Genomic DNA, 9,845 nt, shown 5'->3' with positions numbered 1-9,845 from the left:
TATATATATATATATATATATATATATATAAGGAAAAAGCAAAGTATAGGAGCTGCACCGTAGCATGCAGTGAGGGTGCTATCCTCAGGGGAGACTTGACATGAAACCCCAATACGCACAATCGCGATCCAGAGGAAAAGAGGCAGCACTACAATATTATAAAGATCCAAAATTTGTATTCACCCAACATAGAGGGAACATTTCACCTTCCCATTGAAGGCATTTTCGAGCTTGAAAATGCCTTCAATGGGAAGGTGAAATGTTGCCTCTATGTTGGGTGAATAAAATTTTTGGATCTTTATAATATTGGAGTGCTGCCTCTTTTCCTCTGGATTGCGATTGTATATATATATATATATATATATATATATATATATATATATATATATATATATATATCCTTCCTCTCCACTCCATACCTTCCACACCCTGTCTCTTTCATCCCAAAGTTAATTTGCAGATGTTCAGCCCTGACATATTTGCAAAGCTAATCAACCTTTGTAAAACTCCAGCAGAATTTTAACTGCGACCAGTATTGCAATGTATGCCAAGATGTTAGGACAGCCCTCTCCAGAGCACTGGGCATCATGACGTGCTTAACTAGCACCTAAAAGTCTTGATACACAAGTGTATATATATTTCAATATTTATTTTGCAGCATCCTATTATACATCTGTATCCTGTATATGACATATTGATATAACATACCAGCTCCCTTAAAACCTGTCCCTTTCCTATCCAAGTTAGAGGATTGTGATGTTTTGGGGGCGATTTATGGTAAAGAAATATGTGACAAGTATCCTATGAGTGGGGACCAGTGTGAGAGGAGGAGAAGAAGGAGGAGGGAGGGAGACAAATTCAAGATGTAATTTGCAGCATTGTTGTATGTAGGGGAGGAAGGGAGAAAAACCCTGTCCCCTCCTGTGGATGCTTCTCTGATAGAGGGAAGAATATTATTGTGAAGAGCTGATTAATATTGGAGCCGGAGGGATTGTGTGGCTATTCCCTGCAGGAAAACCTTGTGGCTACACAGTCATTTAGAATATTTGGAAGTGAGAGAGAGGAGCAGGATTTCTGATCTCATCTCCCCAGTGCAGGGAGAGACTTGGTTTATTCCGGCTGCAGAAGCAAAGAGCTGTTCAATGTAGTGGGATTTTCTTTGCAAGAATACCTGACCTCCTTTTCCAGAGATCCCCGCAGAATCTGCCATGAGAACCATCTCTGGATGGCTGAAGTGGGGGCACAGGACAGGGTGCAGCTGCGCATCCAGGAGGATATGGGGGGCATGGTGGGTTTTGGGGTTCCTGGAAGTGCAAACTTGGAGCAGGCTGGTCTTCTTCAGCTTTGGGCTATTGGCTGCATCAGCGACGGGTGAGTCCTTATACATACCATCCAAGTTCTAAGACATTGCGGTGTGCACCCATAGGCGTTATGATCGTGGATGCTCAGTAAGGGAGATGGATGCATGTAGGATGCTAATTATACAACCTGTCTGAGATGCTGTGCACCTCCTCATGTAATCCCACGGCTGGGAAAACCGGTGTGCCTATATATATATATATATATATATATATATATATACGTATATATATCTATCGGATATGATGCATATGATCTTATATGATGTGCTCTGTTGTCTGATGTGCATAGCCATCCCATGCCTCAGCAGCATCCTTGTGCTGTTGCAGTAATATGGGCATCTAGGTGTAGTCTGGCGGTGAACATCTTGTACCTGTAGGAATCAACCCCGCTAGTCACCAAATCCAATACCTGGGACCTATAAGATGTTCTCTGGTCACACACTGAAGCCTTGCATTTCACATATGCTGCAGGCATAAATCACCTACCTTTATACATGCTGCATCCACTTGAGCTTTACACTATAGATACAGCAAACTTTGCATTCTGCATAGAACATCATGTGCCCTTTATTAACTAGTGGGCACACACAACAACCAAATGTCCACAAAGTGCTGCCCGGGTATATTGGCATGGTATACAATACTTAACTCCATATATTGCCAGGCAGGGGGACTTGTGGAAATTTCCATTGCTCAGGCTAGTATCCTGGGATTTCATATGCGTCTTGGTCTGTCACTGCAATTTCAGAATTCCAGGCATTTGGAAGTGGCTTTCACTATTAATTGATTCCCTACAAGTGACCTCTCGCCTTTACCTAGACATGATCTAGCTTGACCCTGGCTCCTATTTTCAAGACGGTAGATTTTCACCAGCCAATGCCTACATCTATTAAACCCATAGAAGAAGAAATGTAGAGTTCTTTTTCCTATTAATGCCATTTTCTTATTGAAAGACATTTGATTATGTTGATCTTCATTTTTTTATACATGAAAATACCAATTTTTCTTTCCAGGAATAATTCAAGGATTCCGATCTTATTTTTTCCATTTTGCCTTGATCCATAAGAGTATTTTTCCTTTTACACGAGGCCCACGGCCACTGATTCTTGAAAGAACACTAGGCTTTTATGCAGCAATTAAATGTCTCTAACTCATAATTGCAGGAAACTATCAGTTTGGAAATGTAACATATGTAATGGCGAGAAGATTACCTGTATTATTTTGTAATTGGACGTAATATGGATTATCCAATTGGATGGCACATACTTTGTGTAACTAAGAAATAAGTGTATAGGCACAATATTGAATAAATATTGGGGGGGGGGTCCATGATACAGTCGTTAAGGCTGGCTTCCTATATATAGATATAGATCTGTCTATCCTCTACATATGTCTATGAATGTGTGTATATCCTATAATATAACCCGGTATGTACAGTGCAAGTCTGCAGGAGTGCACAGTGGATAATACTCATAAAGATACCCCAGCCTTTGAGGGTTTCGCATGCATTTTTAATTTGGAATGGTAATAGACTAGAAATGGAGTGCTGTCCTGTTGAATGCCATTCCTGTGTTCAATATGTAACTTGTTATCAAATAGCAGTCTTAATTTCACACGTCCTTAATAAATGTACAAGTGAAATTACTGTCATCACTAACTGCACACATTGATCTCTGTCCTGGGTATCGGCTTAAGCATTTTTAGTCAATTGCAGAATTCCATGACACAGGGAAGATTTAGAAAAGGTTCCTGCATTCATCCGCTTGTGGAGTGCATAGCACAAGACCCGTGCGTCTCATTTCATTGATTATGATAGGGTATCATTATTCATAAATGATTCAGTTCCCAGACCAATGTTGCTCAGCTTTTTCTTATTTCACCAGTGGATTGGCATACATACAAATTCTTTTTTTTTTTCTAATGAGTATTTTGGGCATTGTTAATACTTGTACACAGTAGGACACAGTAGGACACAACCTACAGGCTGGAGAGATAGTTGATAATCGTGTCCAGCCGCTACAGTTTATAAGCCCACCTTAGCTTCCTTTGATCTTCTCACTCATTTGAATTTTAAATATCTCATTAATGTACATTTATATTACCTTTTCTATCAATGTGAAGGTTAATCAATGCATTCTCTATATTTTGTTAACTATTAGCATATTATAAATTCTTTTGGGCTGGTGGCTGCCATCTTTAGAGCCTGGCTTCTCATTCCAGATGTTGTGTTGTTGTGTGTGACACCGATGAATAAGAGATGACCTACTCAATAACATATTAACTACCCGAGAGAGTCCCAATAGTCTCTTTAAATATGATTGTCCTACACTATAAACTTTTGACAAACATTTCAAGGATGATATCCGAAATTCAACATTCCAAAAAAACTGGTTTAAGTAAAACATAGTACATAGATTTACCAACTAATGATTGATCAAGCGGAAATAATCTATATATGGGGGATATATGTGCTCATAATTGTCAGAAGTGGTCAATATTTCTCAAACAATATAAATCCTATTTTAAATCTGCCCCGCTCACCACTGTTGAGATCATAGCGGTATGTCGAAAACATGGCTGTGGTGTAGTGACAGAATCATGTGACCGTCAACATAATCACAAGAACGCCTTGTCCCTGTGTTTTGGCTCCATACACATGTGTTCATGCTTGTCATTGTATGGTCCAATTTGGAACAACAATTGAAAACCCCTTTAAGGTCACCGTCTCTCAATATAGGCAATACATCTACCCGTAGATGCATAAATGTACCTTGAAATTAAGACTGTTGCTTGTGTCTTATTATAATATAATTGTAATTAATATATTATTATATATTTTGCTTTGACCCTAAGTGGCAGAAATATTTTTTTCATTGCATAATACAACATTTGAACAATGCTGCATTTTTCTTTCACTGTCGCATACTTGAGCCACTGGCATTATTTAGGAGATTCCAGCTAAAGAGAATAAAAATGTATAAAAATATAATGTCATCATTGCTGGAACAAATATAAGCATTTTCGCATAGATGTAGGTTTTAAAATTGATGATTAGATTATTCTAGATGACAGGAAATGCGATTTTCTTATTAGAATTGTAATACAAGCACCCACACATTAACTGTTGACATACAATTTGTTTTATTAACTTTGGCTGCTAGACACCTCTATTAGCATAGTTTCTTTACACTGCACTGGTTTCACATATTACATGCAGCAAATACTGGACATTTAAAAAAAAATACTAAAAAATATTATTGGATATAAACATAATGGCTTAAGAATCGCTCTTTCCCTACAGCACCCCCACAGGAAAAACAAGGCCTAACAGCCCACCAATGGCTAAAAACAAAGATTTTATGTCCATTCAATACTTATAACTCTTAACTTTAGCTAATAAATGGAAATTCAGAACAAGGAATCCTCTCCACATTAAGCAATCTCTAAAGGGTCATTTGACAGTGGTCAACCCTTCTAGCAAGTTAGTCAGAGCCAGATCATAGTGCGGGCATAAGGGGCACATGTCCGGGGGCCTCCACCACATTAAGGACTTTTAGAGCCTCCACCAATATATACAGTGTATTCTGACATATAAATGGTTACTTTCGTCAAGGGCATTGCTGACTATATACAGTGGGAAGTTTATTCCCTTACTAATGCATAAAAGGGATGCACACATTGAACCCAGGCACCAACATCATCACGTTATCAGCAATTTGTCCAATTGGTTGTTCAATGAATATCAGAGAGTGATCACCATGATATATTTTTTTCAAATATAAGGATAAGGCTAAGCTCACACTAGAGTTACGGCTCCATTTCTAACTAATCCGTTTTGAACTCAGAAAACAAAATGGATCCTTATAGCTGTCTTCTATAGGATCCATTTTTCATTGTCTTTATTAAAAAAAAATAATGGAACATCAGGTTTCCATGTTTTGTTTTGTTTTTGCCATGTAGAATAGTGTAGCAGGCAACTCTAATCTTGTTTGCTAAAGAAAAATCAACTGATTGAAATTGAAATCAACGGGGCCGTTGACGGAAGTGTTTTACTTTTGTTGTTGTTTTTTTATAACCAACAAAATAGAGCAACGTAGAGAAAAACAGAGCCTAATACAAGTCACATGACTATTAAAATAAAATGCAATAGAAATGATAGCAGCCACTTGTTTATATAGGAGGAGATCTACAGGTAAGAAAATCTGCCCTGAGCCAAGCCATAAATATAAAGCGGAATATCCCAGTACTGCAGCTTATAAAATAAAGACAGGTAAACACAGCATTGTCTAGACTAGAGCGATAGTCTCCAGCCTTGCAAAACTTCAACTCCCAGCATGCACTAACAGCTTGCGGCAGTTGTTATTTTGCAACAGCTGGAGACCACCGCTCTAGAGGATCTACATGCACCTCTAGGTTTACGTCATAGGTAAAATTGTGGTTTCATTTATGGTAATCTAGTGTATTTCTGTGCCCCTTTCCACCCAGCTATGTGGTTGGCGACACTTTTTCTTTAGTCTTTATAAGAAATTCGGCAACACTTATATTTTGCTGGCATTATCTCTGTGCAAAAACAAATGCACTTGTGCAGTCCAGATGATTTACTTCAGTTATGACAGAAAAGCAGTCAAAGAGCAGACAATCTGTGCGGATGTCTTCAGAAATCCTGCTCGATATCCACATTGTTATTTTGCATGCTGTTTCAGATCTAGATTTCCTTATTCGGTGGAAATTGGCGCAAAATCCATGATGAATAGGGCATACTGTGGATTTTCAAACTTCTACCATGTCCTAAAATCCACACAATCTGCATTATGTGATAGGAGCTTTAAGACTGAGTTCACATGGGGCAGATAAGCTGCGTAATCTGCCCTATGCGCGGCTGGGAATTCCAGGTGAAAAACTGCACCAAACTGTGGAGCAGTTTTTTACCCGGAATGTCTTCTGTTGAAAACTGCAGCACTTAGCTGACCTGCTAGCAGGCTGGCCTCCTGAGATGGTGTTTCATCCCAGGAGACCGCTGCAGCTTGTGATTTGATGCAGCGGCGGTCACATGGGATGACTCATCATCCCTTGAGGCCGACCCTCTAACGTCATCCAGGCCGGCCTCCTGGGATGATGTTTCATCCCATGTGACCGCCGCTTAAGCCGGTGATTGGCTGCAGCGGTCACAAGGGATGAAATGTCATCGCAGGAGGCCGGCCTGGAGGAAGAAACACAGACTCCTGGGTAAGTATAAGATTTTTTTTTTCAATCTGAGTTGCGTTTTTTGCAGTGGAACCACTGCAAAAAAAGCAACAACTGCAAGTTGTTGCGGTTATTACTTCCCCATTGAATTTAATGAAGAAAACCCGCAACAAATAAGCAGCAATTACGCAAATAGAATTGACATGCTGCGGAATAAAATTCTGCAGCTCAGGTCAATTCCTGAGCGTTTTTTTCCGCTCAGTATTTACGCAGCTTGTGGATGAGATTTGTTTTATCTCAGTAACTTTGCTGCTGCTGTATTTGCTGCAGATTTTCCGCAATGAATTCTGTTGCGGAAAATCCGAAGTATTATGCAACGTGTGAACTGACCCTCAATGAATAAAAATGAGCAGAGAATTTAAAGTACCATATCACACAATAAAGACTGAAGACACTGTTCTAAAGGGGGTTTTACACAGGGCGATTATCGTGCAGACGAGCGTTCATATATCGCATTGTTCTAGAAAAGTTAAATATTATTGCTGTCAGCAGCACACCTTTGGCTGGGTTCACACGAGCATGTTACGTCCGTAAAGGACGGAACGTATTTCGGCCGCAAGTCCCGGACCGAACACACTGCAGGGAGCCGGGCTCCTAGCATCATAGTTATGTACGACGCTAGGAGTCCCTGCCTCGCTGCAGGACAGCTGTCCCGTACTGTAATCATGTTTTCAGTACGGGACAGTAGTTCCACAGAGAGGCCGGGACTCCTAGCATCGTACATAACTATGATGCTAGGAGCCCAGCTCCCTGCAGTGTGTTCGGTCCGGGAATTGCGGCTGAAATATGTTCCGTCCTTTACGGACCGAACATGCTCGTGTAAACCCAGCCTTACTGTGTAAACAGGGAGACGAGCTGCCGACATGATAATAATGGATGGGGACGAGCGATCGGAGTACCGACCGCTCGTCCCCATCCATAGCTCTGTGTGACAGGAGCAAACAAGCGTCGATCAACGATGTCTCGTTGATGGGCGCTCTCGCTGCACCGGTTGAGTGTCGGCCGGTGTAAAAGGCCCTTATTGGACAACACTTGGGTTAACGTCTTGAGAGCAGCTCGTAACAAAGCTCTTTTCGATGACCTTAGGAGGCCATCATAAATTACAGAATTACTTCTAATTGACAGGCAGTAAAATCAACATCTCTTAGTCTGTGTTATCACACACAACTGCAGTACGCAGTAAAGAGAGACAGACACTGAATATTCCTCTGTATTAATTACAAAGAGTGCTCTGTTTCCCGCTCTACAATTTTCCACTACATTGTTTGGAATCTTTGAAATGCATGCTATATTTTCTGACACAATACCCATTGCTGAATCAGCCACATAAAGGCTTTGAGACGAACTATCTGACGGCAGTCTGGGAGGATACAGTCCTATTGAAGAAAATGGTCGGAATTATTGATGACTCAACCTACGGGTTATTATTTACATCATTAAAAAGACATTAAACCTGCAGTTTATCTTATCTACAGGTGAAGTGTAGCTAAATAAAATGTATTGTTCCCTGTAGGTCGACATTTCAGGCTGAGGGGAAAGACACAGTACTGTTCTTCTATTCAGTTATTGACAGGATAAGTCCAAAAAAAGTATCTGTCCCTATGAATACTATATTACCTGTCTCCAGTTCTAAAGCCCTCCAGAAACCATTACGTTTATAAAGTTTAATGATATTAGCAGCTGCACTTGTATTTAAAGGGGCTGTCCAGTTTGGGGGATGTTTTTTGTACTGATGACTTATCTACAGGATAGGTCATCAGTATATGATGGGTTGAGGTCCGACAGCCGGACCCTGCACCGATAACCTGTTCCAGCTGCCTCCGTTTGCAGAAGCTATGCAGGGTCGATGCCGGAAGCAGATGGCTCCAACCACTGTATAGCGGTGTACCGCAGTACTGCAGCTCCTCTCCTATTCAAGTGACTAGGAGCAGAGCTGCAGTAACCCCACAAGGCCGCTATACATTGGTTAGAACCATCTGCTTCCGGCACTGACCCTGCATATTTCTGGCGTCCGGAGGCAGCCGAAAAAGCTGAACAGTGCGGGGTCAGGCTGTCGGACCCCCACCAATCATATACTGATGACCTATCCTAAGTCATCAGTACAAAAACAGGCCCCAAACATCAGTATAAAAAAAACAGCCCTCAAACTGGACAATCCCTTTATTTATTGTTCCTGGTGTCATCTCCTGAAGACAACCCCTGTCCATTTGCCCTACTAGACTGCTAAAAGGCCCGCTTGCGACATGCCTCTATTAGACTACATTCAGATGAGCGTGTCCGATTTGCACGTGTAATAAACTCAGCGATTTTCCTAAAATTCATGTCCGTTTGCATTTTTCACTTCCATGTACGCACTTCTTTTTTTTTTTACATTTATGTCTTTGCTTTTCTATGTAACTGATGCGTGAAAGATGGACAGCACACGGATGTCATCCATGTGCTGTCTGCGGTTTTCACGCACCGATAGACTTCAATGGGCGACTAGGTTCACAAAAACGCACCAATATAGGACATGCAGTGAGCTTAACGCAATGGACATGTCTGAATAGCCCCATTGAAATGAATGGGTCTGTGTGCTGTGACTCTCGCTATAGTGGACACAGCCCGGCAAGTAATGCTACATTTCACCTACAGTGGCCACTGCAGGGAAACGTTATGCCAGCGGCCATAACAGCTGATCCCCAGAGGTTCCAAGGGTTATGAAAAAAACCTTTCCATTGTAATTTGTATTTTTAGCTGGACTGCTTGTTGTCTGTCGCATTGACTAGATAGTAGCAGTTATTCATATGTGCCACCAGAACTACTAGGCTTGCCTGCCAGGGAAAGAAAATGTCAGCCTTAATGCCAGCGCTAGATTGGATGTTTCTGTTTGTTTGGTTTTTAATTATGGGGGGCATGGATAGCGGATAGGGCATTATCGTCTCTTTTTAAGAATTTTACAGCTGCTGGATAACTGTGTGGATAGCACCAAGAAATATAAAAGAAAATATATAATTGATTTCCTTTTTTCTTCTCTCATATGAATGCGCTCTATGTTTAATTGACTGTAACGAATAGCATTAATGACATATGACTGGATACTTGGAATCATGTGACCATTAACCTAGTACAGGCAGCAGTACGGTAAAAATTGCAACTGACTGGATGTCTAGAACAAATGAAACCTTAGGCTGAAGTAACTTAGCCTTTGCACTTGCTCAGTTTCCTGCTTAATATACATAGATATACTAGCTATATTAT

At 40.8% G+C, this 9,845-nt stretch overlaps 1 protein-coding gene across 2 annotated transcripts in view; it reads left to right on the top strand.

The window, feature by feature from the left end:
- The first annotated feature begins 873 nt into the window (after positions 1 to 873).
- Positions 874 to 9,845, top strand: part of CSMD2 (CUB and Sushi multiple domains 2) — an 897,842-nt gene continuing 888,870 nt past the window's right edge. The window contains exon 1 of one of the 2 annotated variants that reach the window (XM_075853183.1): positions 874 to 1,371. In XM_075853183.1, the coding sequence (XP_075709298.1) occupies positions 1,209 to 1,371 (163 nt within the window). In that variant the 5' untranslated portion in view covers positions 874 to 1,208. The remainder of the gene's footprint in view (positions 1,372 to 9,845) is intronic. The other variant, XM_075853184.1, reaches the window with a different exon arrangement.

The sequence above is a fragment of the Rhinoderma darwinii genome, chromosome 2 (assembly GCF_050947455.1).
Source record: "Rhinoderma darwinii isolate aRhiDar2 chromosome 2, aRhiDar2.hap1, whole genome shotgun sequence".
NCBI lineage: Eukaryota > Metazoa > Chordata > Amphibia > Anura > Rhinodermatidae > Rhinoderma > Rhinoderma darwinii.
Note: the sequence above shows the minus strand (reverse complement) of the source record. Positions and strands in the feature narration are given on the sequence as shown.